Consider the following 21,099-nt stretch of genomic DNA (forward strand, 5'->3'; position numbering starts at 1 on the left):
GTGTCAGGCTCCTTTCTCCTGACGCATGCTTTTTCAGTTCACTCAAATGTTGGTTAAATCTTTTCTAGTACAGTGAACTTTCACTTGAGTGAACTTCAAGGGACCGAAGGAAACAGTTCACTTAACTGAAAGTTCACTAAACTGAATATTCACTAGACCAGCTTAAGACATGGCATACAGAGTCAAAAGTTTGAAGTGCAATTCATGGAGCAAAAGACATGGTATCCATAGTGTTAGAAATGTGTGAAATGGAATTTGTACATATCAGTGAAAAACACACCACGTGGTCGTTTGTGTGCACATGCGGAACCGACGAGACTGGAAAGAAAGAGACGATGACCATGCCACGACTAGCCGGTCGGAAAAACACACACACCACGTGGTTTGTGGTGTGACAGATCGCCGCTTTGCTCTAGCGGCGTTGTAAGCGCCAGCGATGTTACTTTGTTCATGGCCTCCGAGATTACATGTTTGCTCGTTTTGTGCGGGCGATCCCGGAGACCATGCCTCGTTGCCGTTTGTTTTCTGCGCCGCCGCTTTGCCCCAGGGGCGCTGTAGCGCCAGCGGGGTTACATGGCCGCTGGAGCGGTGGTTTGATGAGGGCGGGCATCGGTTGCGCCTGCAGTGCAGTGCAGTGCAAGCCATGGTCCTCTGAGTGAGTTCGTTAAACTGAAATATTGACTGTTCCGAAATTCGTTTAAGAGAAACATTTTTGCATAGAATCTATAAGAAAACTGCCGGGGATTTTTAAAAAGTTCGTTATTCTGAAATATTTGATAAACCGACGTTCGTACAACTGAGAGTTTACTGTAGTGACATTTTCAGACCGCTATGAGCACATTGAGGGACTTGACCATTTTGAAGCACTAGCCTTGCAGCGATTTTTTACATGTTTTGGAAGCCTCAAACAATGCAATTTCTTTAGCAACCTTGTATTACCATTGTGATTTAGCCTGTCAATTTTTATGGCTCTGCTACTAGCTGCAAATCCTTTCAGCTCAATAACTTGTTTGGTTTTTTTTGTTTGAATACCATACACCTTGCCCAACTTTTTACACCACATGTTGCATAGAAAGAACACCCTGGAATTAAGCCTTTAAACAGTAAAATTAATCTATGGGCTGAGACTGGCATTTTTCTTAGGCACTACCAAGTAAGTTGACCAGGATCTGTAACTTTGCATTTGTTTGATGCATTTCACCTAGTGATCAGTCCTGGTGACAGGCCAACAAGAAACGTAAATACTCTCGGAGCTGATATTCAAGTTGGGTCCTGTTACATGTATACCATGCCACTTCGTGAGAAGCTCATGTGCACTTATCTTGTGTACCATTGCAGTTACCGGGTGTGTGAGCACTTGTATGAGAAACAGCACCTGTACCACAAGATTCTGCTGTGCTACTTGGATGACCCTTCCCGCAAGGTGGGTCTTTTGGACACAAGCCGAGTGTGTGCGAGTATTCCATGGTTGTATGCCGTCCTTTATTTCTTGTCTCTTTGGAACGTTTAATTAATGCAGTATGGTGAAGAGTGATGTAAACCTGCTTGGCAAGGCCCACACTGGTCCCTTGTCCACAATGTTGGGCCCAATGCGTGTTTGTTCATGCCACCTGAAAGCAAGCATCTTCTGTGCCGATCTGCCCCAGCAATTTATAGCTTCATTACTGAAGGTGCATAAAACAGATGTGCTTGCCTTAGCTACATTCACAATGTGTGTGGCCATCTAGCTGGAAAGACTGCCACGGTGGTGAAAGACACTGCAAATTGTTGAAAAATTTAAACTGTTCGCCATGGATGAGGTGGACTGTGTCATGATTTCCTTTAGCACCTAACCCGACTTTGCAGTGCAATGTTGCCAGGAAGCTCTGTTACAGAATCGTGCCTCATACGGTGTGGTTGATTTATCTCATCTTTTGGATTCTCGCCTAGAAAGTAAATACTTTGTCTACAATAACAAAAGCCCTTAGGACTGCCAAAAAAAAATCTGTATCCATGCTCCAGCCTTGTCCTGTCATCTAAGGTTGTCATCATTCAATGCAGCCCTTGATTCGTTGTCAATATGTCGACGCCTGTTTCTGTATAATTCGCTATAGTGAAGACGCATGGTTCTTGGCCTGCCTTAAAAGGACCTTGAAACGCTTTTTCTAACTAATCATAGAATGTCCTTAAAGGGACACTAAAGGCAAACACTAAGTCAATCTAAAGTGAAAGATTAGTGCTCGAGAATCTCTAAGGCATCAATATTATCGTGAACAGAGCCTTAATAATCGAGAAATTGAGGTAAATGCAGGACATGATTAGAGACTCCCCCAGGACATTCAAGCACTTGCCTGATGATGAAAGCACTCCTGTGTTAAATTTTGTCACTAGTACTCACCTACTCGTTGCAGAAAGCACACTCATATTGTATTATCAGATGAAATAAAATGCTACTTGTCCAGTTCCAATTCATGTTTAGAAAAAAGAACTCGTTGAAATTTCCATTGAGAACGACACTGGCGGTTGAAAAGTTTCGTTGTCGCTCGATTCTGCGTCGCCCACGCTTTCGCGTTTCAATATTTTTCTGATCGCGTAGTGCTGCGCTGGTTTTGCTGACTCGCGAAACTCGCACTAACTGCAAGTAGCAGAGAATTCAACTTCCAGGGGATGTCGCGGGATGCCCATACGGTCTACGCCACTTGACCAAAAAGCAGCTGTAGCGGTGAATGTGCCGCTCTGTCTAAGCTCGGTGCCACCATCTGTCAGGCGCTGTTTTACTCATCGACGGCAGCAAAGGGCAGTGATGGCGTATGCAACGTCACCATTCCCCCGGTTGGGTGGCGCGAGATTTGAATTTCGAAAAAGGTATTTGGACCCTTCAGATACAATTTTCGCGTAAACTAAGTCTTTTTTTAACACGAAACAAGCATTGTGAGGTTTCTGAAATGGTATTTAAACAGTCTGTGTCGACTTAGTATTTGCCTATAGTGTCTCTTTAATATTGAAGGACATCGCCTCACGAAACATTCGTGAGGCGATGCAAATTTTTCGAATCCTTTAAGTATAGAGGTAGTTACTGCACCAGTGCCTGGCTTTTACTCCTTTCATTTCCACTACTGCGCTGGAAGCTACACAAGGGAGATGGCAAGGCCCCACCCAAAAATTGGGCATTTTAGTTTGTTTTTTTGTAGGGGTGTGCGAATATCAAATTTTGAATTACAAAGCAAATTCAAAAGCGAAAACCAAGTATGAATCGAATCAGATATTTTTGAAATACAAATGCTATTGTTTTTCCAAAAATGCAATTTTTTTCACAAACCAGAGCTAAAAAACAATTATTACACAGGAAATAACGTGCAGGAAGATTATGTTTAGCGAAATTATGCTCACGAAATTCTCTAGTACAGCACTTTTGCTTGACAGTATCATAACCCCCAACTGCCCAAACACGTACACCGATATCTGTTTCTTTATATCATACCTTAAGGTGCGGAGCCGTGCTTCCTTGAGGTAGAGTGTACTATAGAATCTCTAAAGGGATGGAGAAAATGGTGCCTCTTCCTTTCCAGAATCTCTCTCTCTCTCTCTCTGACCTGTATGGCATGTATAAATCTGGCTGCCACTTGTGTTCTTCCGGCTGAATCGACTTTTACCAAAATTTACCAAAAATGGAGGAAAAAATTATGCGTAAGCAGGCATTGTCAATCCGTGCGCCCTCATTTTCCCGGAGTACAACCATGGCGATATAGAGGTGTGGCTTTTTCTTGTATCTATCTATCGTATCTATCTTATCTGTCTGTCCGTCCGTCCGTCCGTCCGTCCGTCCGTCCGTCCGTCCGTCCGTCTGTCTGTCCGTCCGTCCGTCCGTCCGTCCGTCTGTCTGTCTGTCTGTCTGTCTGTCTGTCTGTCTGTCTGTCTGTCTGTCTGTCTGTCTGTCTGTCATCGAATGGTTAGAGCATCAGGCTGCTGTGCTGAGGGAACAGGATTGAGAACTTGAGTCGCTGAGTATGTGGCAATGTGTACATACTGGGTGTTCCAGCGAACACTTTCAAACATTATTTCAGAAAAACTTGGGAGATGCTTGAGCTTCGCCTTTAAGAGTAGAATGCGATAGCATTAAACGATCTTTGACTGCTTCTCATGCATCCCAGCAACTGCAGCTTTTGCAACCGTAATCTTTAGTGTAAAACGCTTGCAGTGAATGCTATGCATCAAGGTGAGCTTTCTGTTTCTTTCTTTTTTCTTTCCCCTGCCCAGCCGGCGCCGCCGCCGTTGCGGGTAATAGAAATGCGACACACAATGGTCAGTCATTGGTAGAAACATAGCGTGCACCGCGCTGTGATTGGTAGACATGTTTTGCTCATAGTCAACTCGCATTCAACGCCACTTATGCCATGCTTGCTGTGCAATGCGGCCCTTAAAGCTGTCGCTTTAAAATTGCCTGCCGCAGATAGCACAATTTTATTCCTTGAGCTGGTGTACTCGAAGAGGCACACATTACTTGCATGATAAATAGAAATGCACAATTCACTAATTAACATAAATCCAATAATTCATTTTTTAAATAATTACCTCATGTCACATATTGTTCTTTACAAATTGTAGCCTCTGAAACTGCAAGGCATATCCACTTGAAGGGAATTGTGTAGATTACACCATTTTCAAAATATGCTGCATCAAACTTACAATAAAGATGCACCTTTGTTCCACTTACTTTCTCAACAAAACATAATTTGTGGGGTTCTCATCGCTGCTCTTGGACAAAGGAATGACAACACAGTAGTGCAAACAATCACGAGGGCATTTATTGCACCTTTTATACACCAATCTATAGCCAGTCGAAATATTGATAGAACATGCCGACAGGCACGTGACAAATCTAGAAAGTCCAACTCACCATGACCGGATAGCGAGCGAATATGTTCATTCCATGCTGTAATGCCTAGTCGTGCGTGCATACGGTCACACGAATGGTGATGCATTCGAACGATCGTGTTCATCCATTCTGTGTAGGCCTCGCGAGATGGTCTCGCAGAAGCATCGATCGCCGCACACACGGATCGTCCGCACCGCTTGCCGATCCTGAGCCAAACAGAGCAGTCTTCTCCCTTTTGTGCCTGACTCCTCTAGGCGGCGTCAGCAACGCAACACGCGCGCCATCTCTCGTAATGCGCTGCAACCAGTACGACCGCCTAGCTACGCGGAGAAGCCGGATTACAGGAGACACATGACATGCGGGGAAAACAACATATCAAGGGACGCGTGAGAGTCGCGCATCGCCACAAATTTTATGCATGGAAGCACGAAAGTAACCGGACCACCAATGTATTTCTTCGCAAAGTTGGGGAATTAATATCACAAAACTGGTGTCATCCTGAGAACTTGTTCCAAGTGGATCCGCCTTGCGAACTCCGCAGCTACAATTTGTAAATTGCAATATGTGTAATAAGGTAATTATTTAAAAATCGAATTAGTGCATGTTTATCAATTGGTCGATTATGCATTTCAATTTATCGTGCAAGTAATGTCTGCCTCGTTGAGTAGACCAGCTGAAGGACTAGATTTGTGCTACCTGCCAAAGGCAATATTTAAGTATTTTTGAAAGTGTTCGCTGAAACACCCAGTATGCGCTGCTCCTCAAAAAACCTCTTTGCCTCTGACATGGGTCACTGCAGATGCGGGACTGGCTATTTACCGCTCTTTCCATGAAGCTCTTTGACCCTGACTTGGAGCACTGAATATGTGCCAATCAGTCTGTGCTGGTCTTCAAGGAACCTCGTGATCAACACAAACGTACCCAATGAACACACAATAAACACAATGTACACATGCAAGAAGACGACAGGACGAGTCTCGAACTAACAACTGAATTCTGATTATGGCAAATAACAAATATGTAACCTCCAGAAATTCTCTGGCACAGGTTAGGCTAAGGTCTGTGACCGTCATTTAGAGTGAGCTGAATAAATAAATGTGGATGTATTATAAATTACATAGCTCAGTAGATGTGCCGATGAAAATAAAATGAGGCACTATTACCTTTGTACTTCACTTTGGCATTTGATATTTACTTATTTAATGGGACCTTGCAATGCAGATATTGAGCATTCAGTTTTTGTACTCTCTGTTAACATATTTGTTTTGATTATGCCTCAACTGCCATGACAGCCAGGACAACCAGCATGCGATGGTGGTTTCTGGCAGTGGTTATGGTGAGATGTGTTGGTCCTTGTGATTGCTTGCATTGTCTTTTATCATAGTTGACCACTTAGAGAAACAATGTGCTGAAGTTTTACAGTCTTCATTGAAAGCAGGCCCAAAAATATTGGCACAGTACAAATGATGGAAGCACTGATGACCACTTAAAGCATATTTCTCTTGAGCATGCAAACTCTTTCCGCTGACCCAGCTACACTAAACCCAACATTGTTCTTTCTCTCTTCTTTTTGTTTGCTATACTCTGTGAAAGCAAGGATTTGATAAACTTGTCTGGTCGGGAATAATCATGGTAAAGAAAAGGGGACACTGAGCACAGAATTAAACCTTTAAAATAAATCAAACGAGACATTTTGGTTCAAGTACGGGAGCCTTGTTCCCAATAGTTACAGGTGAAGTTTGTATGCAATACAGTAGCTGACGGATTTTTCTGGCTGAAAATTCGGACTTGATGGACATTCCGGTCTTCGTAAATGCACCGTCAGGGTTCCCATAGAGCTAATGCATTTTCGGGACCGATTTTTCGAACAAATTTAAGCCCCAAAGTGAGATTTTCCAGACTAAATTTCCCGTTCCGAGCCACGCTAACCGATCTTACAGACTGCCATGTTGTATTTTTTGCTGGCTTGGCTTCCAGTGGCGCGCTCTATAGCCTCCAACATAGCATGTACCATCCTCGTGTGTCAGAGGCCATGCCCTCTTTTCCTTGGCTGACAAAATGCTCCAAGTGATGGCACTTTTTCTTCTTTCTTTTTTCAGTCAGCACTATCATCATAATCACTTAATGTGGGATCTGTCTTTCTTTTTTTCTTCTAAGTTTTCAATTGCTATTTTGCACATGCATCTGGAGGCTAGGGTGCATGGTGCCGACGTCCCATTTTTGTGTGTGTTTGTGTGACTTCGCATTCCTGTGATCGTTGCCACCTCCTGTTGCTTCATGAGAGCCAAGTGGCGCAGAGAAACATGGCTTGTTTCTTCTATCTCCATGGTGAACTCCAGTGGCAGAGATCGCCAATGCGATGACGCTCTTGTCGACTGTATACGGAGATGACGTTACTCTTGAACAAATCCAAGCAGCTGTGATCGCCTACCAGCGTAATATGAGTGCCATGGCTTGTCACCCATTTGCCGCCGGTGCAAAGTCATCGACGGGGTATACAAGCCATTTGGTCATTCCGTACTCAAGCGAACATAGCGAATGAATCAGAATTGGGAGAAAGAGAAAAAAAAAATTATTGACTGGCAGCGATACACAAATGAAAAGAAACACAAGAACACTAAAATGCATGCACTTAATATAGATCAATGATGACGACAAAAGAAATACAACGAGCAATTAACAGTGGATATGAAAACTAACATTACACAAGAATACACTTAACGGTTGTCCACTAAACAGAGTTCAAAAGAAAACAAACGATGGCATACACATGGCCGGGTGGCAGCACCAAGTCCATAAGCCATGGAGTGGACGGCAGAGCTTTCCTGAAGAACGCTGGCGAGCCGATCTCGTTGTGGTGGATGCAATTGCTGTGCTGGGTTTCTCAGGAGTCTAGATTGAGCAGGTCGAGCAGGTTGAGCTAACTTGAGGGGAACTACCGTGAGCTTCATTGCAGACGTTGGTTTGTTGTCTCTTACGTCAACTAGCCACTCGTAGTTCAGACGTCACTAGGCGGCCCAGGCGAGCGATACTGGACGGCACTAGCCCCTCGACACTTCTCAGCAGCTTATAGGTTCAGCTGCTAGACTGCTTACCTCGGTCTAAAACCTGCATGTAAATAACTTCTCCTTTCACTAGTTCCCTTTGTTGGGGTACGGCAGATATTGGTGATGATCCAATCAAGTTCACCCAATTGCATCCCGGCTCCTCCCAAGGTCTTGGCCGTGCCCCTTTTAATTAGGGGCGAGAGTACGGGTGATTCCCCCGTGCTGTTAGAGGTCGCGCACTTGTATTGCACCACACACACACACCCTGGAGTCCGTGGCAGGCCTCTATTGTCCGTTCACAAACACATGAGAAACAACGGCAGCCGGCAATATGGCGCCAAACCTTCTGACACACATACACTGTCAACAATTTCTGGACACGGGATTGCACAGAGACACCACATATTTTGGGGTATTTGCACCCCTGCCATCTTAGCTAGCTTCTCAGTGCACGCGGGGGGCAGAGAATACACAGGGGTTTCTACAAAAAGCCGTCAGGGCGTAACGGTCATGAAGTGAGTGAAAACTTTATTGCAAATGTCCGGCGATTTGGGCGGGGTGGGCCATAAGCACCCCAGCCTAGGTGACGGCCTCGAGTCCTTGGACTCGGGCGGCTTCCTCGGCGTGCCGGACGGCCTACAGTTGAGCGGCGATGTCGTGGCTGAGCAGGGCCGCCTCCCAACACGCCCCTCGGTTCGAGACTGCCATTTCTACCCCGTTCGTCGGGGACTCCTGCTGCTCGCTACCGGTGCATTCCCACAGCATGTGCTGCAGCGTCGCTCTGGTTCCGCACGCTTTACAGTCGTCGGACGGATAAATGTCGGGGTAGCTGAGGTGAAGGATCGCCGGGTTAGGATACGTGTGTGTCTGCAATTGCCTCCAGGCAACCGCCTGCCTTCAATCTTTTTTCGGCCGCTTGCCCGAGCAGCCGTTAATAATCGTCTTGCTCGCCAGTTCCTATTCCTACGACCTTTTGGCACCCGTTGATTGGTGCTTTGCAGAGTGGAATAATGCCGCATCGTGACATTGAGGCAGAGCATTATTAGCGATTTCTTTAAGCCGCTCTAAGCGTAATAAATCTGGGGGGGGGGGGGGGGGCTGAATGTGTTTGTTGGACTGTTTGATATTTTAGACTATTTTTCAGTCGCCGCAATTTCCGATAAATCGGTCGGTGACTTATGTATCTAAAAAAGGTGTGTAAGCAGATGGGAGTATTCCGTCATTGCGATTGAGCATCTGCGCAGTTGTTTGAATGTGCAATGATTCTAGATGGAGGTGTGCCATCAGGTTGCCTTCAGTGCCGATGATGCGTGCATTATCCCAGTCAATGATATGGCCAAAGGTGCCAGCATCCTCAGCAATAGCATTTGCCAAATAATTTCTTCTGTTGACTTCATAGCAATGTTGCTTAAAGAGACACTAAAGGCAAATATTAAGTCAAGCTATAGTGATAGATTAGTGCTCGAGAATCTCCAAGGTGCCAATATTATCGCGAACAGAGCCTTAATAATCGAGAACTTGAGGTAAATGCAGGACATGATTAGAGACTGCCCCGGAACATTGAAGTACTTGCCCAATGACGAAAGCACTCCTCGGTTAAATTCTGTCACGAGTACTGAACCACTCGTTGTAAAAAACATCCTTGTATTGTATTATAAGACAAAATAAAATGCTACTTGCCCAGTTCTATTTCACTTGTAGAAAAAAGAACTTATTGAAATTATCCTTGACAAAAGGTTTTGTTTTAGCTCGACTCCGTGCCGCCCATGTGTTCGCGTTTCAGTAGTTTCGTTATTGCCTAGTGCTGCGCTGGTTTTGCTGGCTTGCTAAACTCGCACAAACTGCAAATAGTAGAGAATTCAACTTTCATGTGACGTCATGGGATGCCCGAACGATCTACGTCACTTGACCAAAAAGCAACTGCAGCAGCGAATCCACCGAAGTCTTGACTCTGTACCGCCGTCTGTCGGGTGCTGTTTTACTCACTGACGGCAGCAGAGGGTGGTGATGGCGTATGCAACCTCACCACTCCACCGGTTAAGTGGTGGGAGATTTGAATTTCGAGAGAGGTATTCGGACCCTTCAGATGTAATTTTCTCGAAAACTAAGTCTTTTCTTGGCACGAAACAAGCATTCTGAGGTTTCTGGAATGGTATTTAAATAGTCCACGTTGACTTAGTATTTGCATTTAGTGTCCCTTTAAGGTCTTATATCGAAGCACACTGTTTATGCCACCTTCTTCAGATATATTAAAGGCAAAGCTCATCTGTGACAATTGTGAACAAGGCTCCTGTATGGGAGCCGAAACGTCTAGTTTGTTTTATTTTAAAGCTTTAATTCTATGGTCAGTGTCCCTTTTTTTTTTTTTTTTTTTTACCGTTCTCTCTGAAGTGAAATTTAAGCGACATGACTCTCGATACTGCACATCTTTTTCTTCCTTATAATTAGGAGTAAGCAGCTGAAATCAGAGAGTCCTTACTGCTATTTTTGCGGTATTCGTCTCCAAATTCCATTGAAAAGCGCGGGCACTGAAGCTTTTGACGCACTCCATGGTACTACTGAATTCTTTATAGAAACTTTGAAGTCAGTTTCCTTTGCACGCACTGTTATTAGTCATTCTTATATTGCATTGAGCTTAAGACATCATAAAAATATTAATTTACATCGAAATGGTTTTGTTAAAGTAATGTCTCGGAAACCCTTTCAAGTCAATGTATGTTAATTCCAGACGTTCTCAGAACACTTGTTAACGTGAACATGAACACTTTTGTTAATAAACCTGCCAAAGAACATTTTCATGGGCGAATTGTGAACGTGAAAAGCACTAATGTCCATTTACCTAAATGGAAACTTGAGGAGCCAATGGGACACAGTGATTGATTTTGCTAACCCAATTAGACACATTAATTGGTTTCACGTTTCAGTCACTTGATCACTTGACTCCAAATGGATTTCAAATGGTACCATTTGAAAAACCCAAAGGGGTCCAAAGGTTTTTTTACAACGAAGCTGTTAAGAGCTACTTTCTCCATTATCGTGTCCGCATGTAGAAAAAATTCCCAAAGATAGTGCAATGCTGGGCCACTAGGCGTTAAGCACTTCCCATACATGGGCCGATCCCGAAGATAGTGCAATACCGGGCTGGCCCACAGCGAAGGGGCAGTTCTCCATTAAGGGGCCCACATACACAGCTTTGCTGGTCATCCTTCTTCACAGAGTGGAATAGCACATGAGTTTTTTTGACTGGGTGTCATCACTCCTCAGATTTGGTTCATTAGCACACTCATAGATACAGTCATCCTAAGCACCCTCCATGGCATTACATACTGTCAGAATGTCAAAAAAATCTGGATGCAGGACCAGAGCGCGAGAAACAAAAACTATCTCTGTATTCAGAGACCACAAGAGCCAACGCGCCAACTTCATCTTCTTTCAAAGGGAGCGGGGTCGCTGCTCATGTCTCTCAATTTGTTTTCTTCTGTTCTTTTGCTATCCTTTAGTCGCGACATTAGCCTCTCTTCCTAGAAAGCATTGGGACGATGCTTTATTGTCACGGCAACAGGATTGGGACACGGTTACGGTGCAGTAAATTTACTCAGACAAATAGGGCTTCATCCGGACCACGTGCACAACCTCCAGTAGATGCCATCGACGCCTTGAGCAATGCAGACTATCAGGAGCAACCTCATAGTTGACATCAGTGAGCCGCCAAAGAACTTTATACAGCCCGAAGTAGCGCCTTAACAGTTTCTTTGAAAGGCCATGACGGCGAATTGGCTTCAAAACCCAAACTCTCTCTCTCGGGGCTCGTAGAAAACTGGTTGGTGACGAAGATTATAGCGTCTCGAGTCGTAGTCCTGCTGCCTATGAATACATATGCAAGCAAGTAGTTTGGCTTCTTCAGCTCGCTGAGTGAAGTCTTCAGCTTCTGTTTCGATGCCACCGTATTCATGTGGCAGCATCGCGTCTAGCATAGTTGTGACTTCACGACCATGTAAGAAATGGAACGGTGTCATTCGTGTTGTCGTTTGGTGAGCCGTGTTGTATGCGAAGGTGACATACGGTAAGATTTCATCCTAATTCTTGTGCTCCACGTCCACGTACATGGAGAGCAGATCTGCGATTGTCTTATTCAGGCATCCTGTCAGTCGGTTCATTTGCGGATGGTACGCCGTTGTTCGCCCGTGAGCTTTTCTACTAAGTCTTAATACTGTGTCCAATAGCTCGGCTGTAAATGCAGTTCCCCTGTCAGTTAATACTACTGCTGAAGCGCCGTGCTTCATTGCAACATTCCGTATAAAATATCGGGCTGCTTCACTTGCCGTGCTCTGCTCCAGAGCCTTGGTTTCGGCGTAGCAAGTGAGGTAGTCTGTGGCTACGATAATCCATCTGTAACCCGCAGCAGAAGTTGGGAATGCGCCTAGAAGATCCATTCCAACTTGAGCAAATGGAGTTTTGAGCACTTCAACAGGATGGAGGAAGCCTGCTGGTTTGACTGCTGGCACTTTTCACCGCTGGCATTCAAGGCATGTCCAGATGTATTGTTGAACGGTTGCCGTGAGTCTTGGCCAATAGTATTTTTGCCTCACTTTTCTGCAACAAAAGCTGCAGAAAATACAATCACATTGTCCAAGTATACTAAACAGGTTTGCCACTTGAGTCCTGAGAGTACTGTGTCCATTAGCCTCTGAAATGTTGCCGGCATAGAGCACAAGCCAAAAGGAAGTACCTTAACTTCATAGAGGCCGTCAGGTGTCATGAATGCACCTTTTTCTCGGTCTCTCTCATCAACTTCTGTTTGCCAATACCCACTCCTTAAAGGCCAACTGCAACAAAATAGTCAACTGCGTAAAAAGCACAATTTCAGATAAGTTAGACATGCACTAGCCTCTGTGCAAAATGTTATGCTTGAAATACAGGTCAATCCATCACAAAGAGCTCACCATATCCGATGTTTTTCATACTGAAACTGAAAAAAATGACACCATTGTTGCCTGGCAGAAGTGATGTACAGTGAAGAATGTGGAGAACCAGCACCCGTGCTGTATGCTTTCCTTGCTTGTATTCCATTGCGGTGTATCAGCGAACCGGTCTCGCACATCTGGTAGCCACAGAGTTAGTATACTTTCTTTGCTGCTTCGTGCACTGTGACAATGTTGTTGTGCACCCACAATGTTCTTTTAATGCAAAGTACTCTCCGAGTCCAGCTGGTTTTCTCTCTCTGGTTGTCTACATTCAACAGCAGGGCCTCGATGCGTTCTGTCTCTGCTCGAAGAAGAGCGCATTAGGGTTACGCTACATTGGCAAAAATTGGACGCTCTACATTCTAGTGTGGCTGGCACGGAATAGAACATGGTGCGGGAATAGAACATCACTCTAGCTTGACTGACCAGCAGCATGCTGTTCGGGTTCACAGAAGCGAGTGTGTTGTGTTTGCACCTTCGACAAACAAAGAAGCGCTCACTCACCACACTCTTGTCTGCTAGCGCTGCGGCAGCAACTGATCGCCGCACTGCTGTGGGTCACGTTTAAAGTGCAAGGTAAAATTTTAGCGATCTTAGCATCTCCAGCATGACGTATCCGAGTTCACCGGCCACTGCCTGGCACGCTGGAAGCCTGGAAGTGCCTGACTCATCGACTGATCAGACCGATCAGGCAACTACCGCCATCTGTAGTAAAGGATGATAAGTAGCTGAGGCTTGGCACGGCCGAGCTAGAGGGGCTTGGTACTTAGTGTGCATTAATTCACGGCAAGACACAGATAAGCCGGACTGCAGCCATGATAAAGTTTCACCCATTTCGTTCTGGCGGCATTGCATTCCTGCCTGGCTGATCGCCGCATCTACACCATGGCCACCATGTTATGTTCTCCTTCGTGACAAATGCAGCATGCGGTTTCTGCTAATTTCTGGTGCTGTGTCAGAAAGGACTTTGTTTGTCTACTTGGATCGTCTGATATAGAGACGCACAAAATATCTTGGGGATGATGCACTACCCGAAATCATGGCTCGTGAATATCACCCCAGCTTTGTCAACTGCAGTTTCCATGCTTTGTGCACGTTGGCTGGTCCGCGTCACACTTACCTGCTGCACCGCAGTGCACGCTTTCACTCCGAAAGCTGGGACAGGAAAGATGTGTTCGGCCTTCCTCTACTCTGTGTTGAGTAATGCACTGCTATTGCTCATGCTCGAGTACGTATTCAAGCAACCGACAACTACGCAACACATTGGCATTCTTGCAATAGCTCAAATCACAAGCGCACACGGAGAATGCACGCTGAGAGAGGCGCCCGTGAACTCAGAAATAATGAGCAAGCAATGCGCCTGGCTGCCTAGGCCAACAGTTGCGTATACGGTTCTTCAATGTTTGCCATATCCGCATCACTACCGCTTTGGCGCCAGGTGCACGTGTCATATGCAGGCGCTATTTAATAGCTGCTAATAACAAAATTATGCAATTACTAGCCCTGCGGCTTTGCCAAGATTACTTTTAGAGCATATGCTAGGCATTTATTGTTAATTTAGCCCAAGTGAAATTTCATTGCAGTTGGCCTGTAAATCCATCGACGAGAAATAATGTGCATGTCGCAGGCTATTGAGGGAATCGTCTGTACAAGGTAGTGAGTCAACGTTTTTCTTGGTGATCTGATTGAGCTTGCACTAATATCAATGCAGAAATGTAAGCTGCGATCCTTTTTTTTTTTTTTTTTTTTTTACTAACACCACTGGCAACGCCCAAGGACTCTTCGACAGCTGAATAACGTTGTCTTCAAGCATTCTTTTTACCTGACTTTCTGTAGCTTCGCATTCCCGTGGGGCCACCCAATATGGGTTCTGCCATATGGGCCTGACTGTATCATAGTGATAATCCTATGTTTGCTCAGCGGCTTTTGACCAACTCTCGGCGTCGATGAGAAGCAGTCCTGAAACTGATGTGCAAGCTCCAGGAGGCTTTGTTTCTGCAAAGGCAGGTAGCTTGGGCCAACATCGTTAGATAGATCTAGAGGCACGAGAGGCAGGCTGGTGGAACCACCTTGCTCTACAGTGAAGCTGTCTGTGACCCGAGTGCTCTTTGATACACACGACTGTTATACCTTTTGTAAGATGCCAGCGCCCATGGCTAAAGTTTGTTCCAAGAACTTCTGTGTGTCCACAGTTAATGTTGACGATGCCTCTTGCAATGGATATGCCATGGCTGAACAGCAGCACTGAAATTTGTTCGGTGACAGCATCAGAGTTGCTCGGTACGTCGCATGTAACCAACAGAAGGGAGCATGAGTGCGGTGGGATGGCCACACCATGAGCGATGCGTAAAGGTCTACGTCGCTGCTCTGTACAGAGTACAACTGAACCTGGGCCCATGCTGAACGTGACCGACCTGTCCAGAATATTTATAACGGCGCCATGTTCACACAGTAAATCCATTCCCAAGATCAGGTTGTTGCAGCATTCCGGCAAAAATGACGAAAGTAGCAACAAAGGCCGAGGCACCAAGAATAATTCTAACGGTAACTTTACCTGTGGGCATCGTCAAGTAGCCTCCTGCAGTTCTCACATGGGAACTCATCCATGAAGTCTTGATCTTCTTAAGGCAAGCGGCAAGTTTTTGGCTTATTACAGAGAAGTCCGCACCAGTATCTGCTAGCGCTGTCACTGGGTGTCCGTCTATGTAAACAGCGAGGTCGGCGCTAACAATTTCCATTGGAGTCGGCGATGTCATATTGTCCGTTGATGGCGTTGAGGGCATTGTAGCATCTCGATGTTCCCCCCAGAGGTTGCTGCTTTTAGTTTGCCCGACAAGGACTAGGGGACCTGCCCTGGACTGCATCGGCATAACTGCGACGATGCGGTAAAGTGTTCGGTGCAGGTGACGGAGAGCGGGGTCCGTGATATGGTGGAGTGAATGGCTACGCTGGTGTGGATATGCTGGTGTCGCGTCAGTTGTCCCAACGAGCACGAGGGAAAGTGGTTGCAAAGGTCTGGTATCCAAGGTCACGATACGGGCAAAAACTAAATATGGTCGGCTTCCCCACAATGGAAGCAAAGTGGACGTCGGTCGACGGAGCACCACAAGTCTGTCTTGCGAACAAGTGGTCAACTGATGGGCGGCCTTTGCGACCAATTTGGAGTAGTCAGCGCCGGGTAGCAGAATGGTATTTCCACTGGCACATTGAGCTGCGGCGCTGGCGATGTCGGCGTGTGGTACAGAGGTGTTAACGACTTGTTGCCAAAAGGAGGCAGGGATAATGAGCTGTGCTGCACTGGAGTTAGCTGACAGATGGCCGCCGCGTACTTTGTAGACCACTGGTCTGGTAGTGATTCGGGCAAAGAAAACGCTTGCCTGATTTCCTGCCCTAACAACCTTTGCGACAGAAACCACCACAGGTTCTTGTGGAGTCACCACAAGGTTGTGAAGCTCCTCCTGAACGACCTCGCAGATGAGCTCACACAGGGAACACTCACTGCCGCAGTCAGTGCAGAGGCACTGATCAAGGCGTTGCTCGGTCGATCGTACTGGTGGCACCGTTGTTGAACTGCTCGCTCGATCGTAGTAGCTGTTGAAACTCGTGGGAGCGGACAAGAATAGAAAGAAGACAGCGGGCTCCAGAGGTGCGCCCGCTACAAGAAGCAATAAAGAAAAAGAAGAATCTTGATTTCGTTCACATCGAACGCAGCTGTCTCGTCTCGTTTCTGCGACAGTAGCCTCATTGATGAACTCCACAACAGTTGTTGGCGGGTTGCAAAAAAGACCGGTGAACAGTTGCTCCTTGACGGCTCGCAACAAATGTCGGATTTTCTTTGTTTCAGGCATTACGGGGTCAGCTTGGCAAAAGATGCTTTGAAACTCCCTCAAGGTGCAGAGAGTTGGCACCATGGCTCATTAGATCAGAAGCAACAAGAAGTTTTCCTCTCCGTTCATTTCTAGATGCCCTCCGCAAACATGGCATCGCTTTCGTTCGGTTTTTGTATATGCGATTCGATGAGTTGCTGAGCCAAATTGTGACGATCGTTGTTAACGAAGGTATCCAAAAGCTGCTGCCGAAATTCATCCCAGGAAGACAGTGCCTTCCCTGTTCCCGTACCATGTACGAGCACTGTCCACCAGGGCGAAGTACACATGCGAGAGTTTCTGTTCCGAGGTCCAGTGGTTCGCCTTGGCGACTCTCTCATATTGTTCGAGCCAATCCTCGATGTCCTCAAAAACATCACTGTGAAAGATCTTGGTAATCCGAGGGTGCTCAACAGTCACTTGTGAAGCGCCTGCCGTTGCCATTTCTTCAGACAGAGGACTCTTTGGCTTGGGGAGTTCCAAGCGAATTACCTCGGGGTTAAGACCTCGATGTCGGCAACTGTAGCAGTGGACAGGAGTATTCACAGCCGGAACTGGTTGTGGGTTTGGACTGGAAGTGCCATTCCGCAGAGGAGGCCTGAGCATCAGGTGTTGAAGTCCAGCACCTCCACCAGTGTCACGACGTCAAAAAAACGGGATGCAGGACCAGAATGCGAGAAAGAAAAACGAGCTCTGTGTTCAGAGATCACAAGAGCCAACGCACCAACTTCGTCTTCTTTCAAAAGGAGCATGGTCGCTGCTCGTGTCCCTCAATTCGTTTTCTTCTGTTCTCTTGCTAGCCTTTAGTCATGACAATATGACTGAGGCATTAAAGCTTCTTGCAACTATGTCCGAAGACCGCATGCGCCAGGCGCTCAGAATCCAAGAACATGCACACAAGCTGCAACATTCACTTCAGTCCTCAAAAAACTTTTTAAGTGAAGATTTCAAGATTGCTTTTTAATTTGGGCAGCCAAGTTGTGATTGTGGCCCTTACATGAGTGTGGCCATTGCTCATGTACCTACAGTAATTAGTACTCTGCTTACTTATGTTTTCAGTGTGTACTCATTAACTTAACGCATCACTTCTTGAAGTCCTGATTATTGCACATGATGAATCATCGGTGGATCACATGGGAGTTGTTCTCCTTTGAAACTCCCTCAAGGTGCAGAGAGTTGGCGCCATGGCTCATCAGATCAGAAGCAACAAGAAGTTTTCCTCTCCGTTCATTTCTAGATTTCTAGCGAAGATTTCGTTTGCAGATTGCAGGAAAACCCTGCACAGCCGCACAGGGGAAGTAACTGCTGTGACCCACATTGCAGCAAATTAGTTAATTACTTTTTGAGTAACTTCCACATGTCTGAGAAAAATAATGGAATGAATTTTAATGAACTAATCAGTAGCTAATTAATCGTAATTATTTTTAAAATTCCCATATGAGAACATTCATTTTAGCAAAGCAAGGATTTAGCAGAAATGCATATATGTAAGAAAAGGCACTTCTGCTGGGTTTATTGGCACAGAGCGCTAAGCCGTCCTATCATGGTGAGTGCACCATTCCAAGCCTAACTTTAGCAATCTCTCCATCGTGAGCCCACATTCACTTCATGCTGTACAACCTCTGGCTGCGCGAGCGTGCGAGCATGATTTCCAGCATCCTCTGTGGTCGACCCACTTGCACAGTTCCAGAGGACAAAAAAGTTGAACCAGTCTCTTGAGCTCAGTTTCATCTATTAGTCGAATTTTGCCTGCTCTGACATACTCATCATTTTCCTTAAATATTTCAACAACTTCAGCTAATTTCCAAAACGTAATGGGTAATTAGTCATCTCTAATAATGACAAGGCCTTCACTATTTAAACTGTTGCACAGCTTCTGTGACTCGCTGTGCGCGCTTCTTAGACAAGATGTATTCTAAATATCAGCATGGCAAGAAAGTCATTTAGTTGTTTATATCTCCAGACATGCAGTGTGTTGCCACTTCCCAAGTTCTTGCTAAGTTGAGCTTTAGGAAACATGGTAAGACGTCTATGCGACAAAATGTGCAGATTTCTCGATAACCTTATTAATGACATGGATGTGATCCATTGTAGAGTATCCCTTCCTGAAGCCAGCCTGTTCTCTTGGTTGACTAAAGTCCAGTGTTGCCCTTATTCTATGGGAGATTATTTTGGTAAATGTTTTATATACTGGGAGTAAGTTAAAGGGCCTATAATTTTTCAATTCTTTAACGTCTCCCTTTTTGTGGATTAGTATCATGTTTGCATTCTTCCAATTTTCTGGGACCCTTGCAGTCGATAGACACTTCGTATAAAGAGCCGCCAGTTTTCCAAGCATTATACCTCCTCCATCTTTCATTAAATTGACTGGTATTCCATCTTCTCCTGCCCCTCTTCCTTGTTTCTTGTCTTGCAAGGCCCTTCTGACCTCATCGCTAGCTATAGGAGGAGTTTCTGTATCCTGTTCATTACTGTTTCTAATGAAGATAACCGGACTCCTCTGGGTATTGTACAGGTCAGAATAAAATACTTCTACATCTTTTACTATATCTTCGAGATTGCTGATGATATTACCCTGCTTATCTTTCAGTGCATACATCTTGGTTTGTCCTATGCCAAGTTTCTTTCTCACTGATTTCAGGCCGCATCCATTTTTTATGGCTTCTTCTGTCTTTATCACATTATAGTTTCGAATATCACTTATTTTCACCTTGTTGATCAGTTTTGACAGTTCTGCAAATTCTTCTTATCTCTTGAGTTGGACACTTTCATTCTTAATCATTTCTTTATTAGGTCCTTTGTTACTTGGGAGAGCTTGCCTACTGGTTGCCTTGGTGCATTGCCTCCCACTTCAATTGCTGCCTCTGAAGCCAGCCTAGTTACGGTTTCATTCATTAGCTCTATGTCATCATCATCTCTCTGTTCTAAGGCTGCATATTTGTTTGCAAGTACCAACCTGAATTTGTCTGCTTTTACCGGAGGTCTTTGACACAGTCCGGAAGGTGTTATAGGAATGCTTATGGCTGAACTGGTAGCTGCGTTGATGTAAAGAAGTCTCCGGGGAGATGCAGAGAACTACCATACACCAGCTCTGCTGCTGAGCACTGTAGGTTTGCCCAGAGGATGGCCCATAAATCCAGGAGCACAAGAAGCACAAGGGGCAAGGCGACAACTCAGGTGGCGCAATTGAGGCGGGTAGCCAGAGCGGCCTTCCGTTGTTAGTGAAGGCGTTCCACTATGCCGTTGGCACACAGGTGATATGCAAGTGGTACGGCAATGTCTGGTGCCGAGAATGCGATTAAGCAAGCAAACAGGGAGGACTCAAACTGGAGTCCACGGTCTGTTGTCACGGTGCCAGGACAACCAAAGTGAGATACCCACGCAGCAATGAAAGTGCAATAAACAGTTGCAGCGGGGATGTCATAAATGGGAACAACTCCTGCCAGTGGTGAAACGGTCGATCATGATGAGTGTATAATGATAACCTTGAGACACGGGCAGAGGGCCCAGGATGACATTGCTGACTTTAATATAGACGATGCTGTGGCTTACCTGACAGGTTTCATAATAAGACCAGGACCCATCTTTAGCCAGTAGTTTATAGGCCGATAGCATTAGCAAGCTGTTATTGCAAATTATTCTAATGAATGGTAAAGCGGCAAATGGTCTGTGTGCCGGAAAGCAGCAATATCCTAGACCCCTTACAGTTTGGTTTCAGGAAAGGTATGTGCACACTAGGCCACCTTGTTTGCATTGAGTCATATATTAGAGATGCTTTTATACATAAGCAGTTCTGTCTCTCAGTATTTCTGAACCTAGACACCACGTACCTGAGCACATGAGGGCACGTGAACCGTGCGTGGCTTAGCCATGTCTGGGGAAATGGGGATCCTGGTGGTTTAGCCAATGCTGCGTGTTTGGACCTTTAAGGCCCCTCGGCGGAGGCAACACATCCCTTTGGCCTCGGCTTCATGTGTAGATGGCACCCCTGGACTGGCCCACCCAGGGTAAATCGGTAGTTGCTTTTTCCTGTCTCTCTCTCCCTCCCACCTTCGTCTTCTATTTTCCATCTTTCCTGTCTTCTCGCTTCCTCTTACTTCTAATTTTTCCAGGCAGCAAGGGTTAACCTCGTGTGAATAGCCAACCTAGGTTATTTCGTATTTGGTTATAGTGGTAACATACACCTGGAATTTGCAGGACCTGTTTTCACAGGCCCTGCAGTGTCCCCTTGTGGGGCTGAAGTGGGGCTGAAGTGAGGCTGAAGATTAAATACTACAACGGAATGTTAGAGGACTTCTTCATAACCTTGACAATATTAGAGAACTCCTACACAAACATAATTCAAAGTTGCTGTGTGTTCAAGACAC

At 45.6% G+C, this 21,099-nt stretch overlaps 1 protein-coding gene across 6 annotated transcripts in view; it reads left to right on the forward strand.

The window, feature by feature from the left end:
- The window catches only part of Vps8 (vacuolar protein sorting 8), a 972,138-nt gene that overhangs the window by 653,455 nt on the left and 297,584 nt on the right, over nucleotides 1-21,099 (forward strand). For all 6 annotated transcript variants that reach the window (XR_008608392.2, XM_055061192.2, XM_055061196.2 and 3 more), the window contains exon 26: nucleotides 1,339-1,423. Coding sequence is in view for 5 of the 6 variants with exons in the window: in XM_055061192.2 (XP_054917167.2) it covers nucleotides 1,339-1,423 (85 nt within the window). In the remaining variant the exon portion in view is untranslated. The remainder of the gene's footprint in view (nucleotides 1-1,338; nucleotides 1,424-21,099) is intronic.

Source organism: Dermacentor andersoni, chromosome 1 (assembly GCF_023375885.2).
Source record: "Dermacentor andersoni chromosome 1, qqDerAnde1_hic_scaffold, whole genome shotgun sequence".
In the NCBI taxonomy this organism is placed as follows: domain Eukaryota; kingdom Metazoa; phylum Arthropoda; class Arachnida; order Ixodida; family Ixodidae; genus Dermacentor; species Dermacentor andersoni.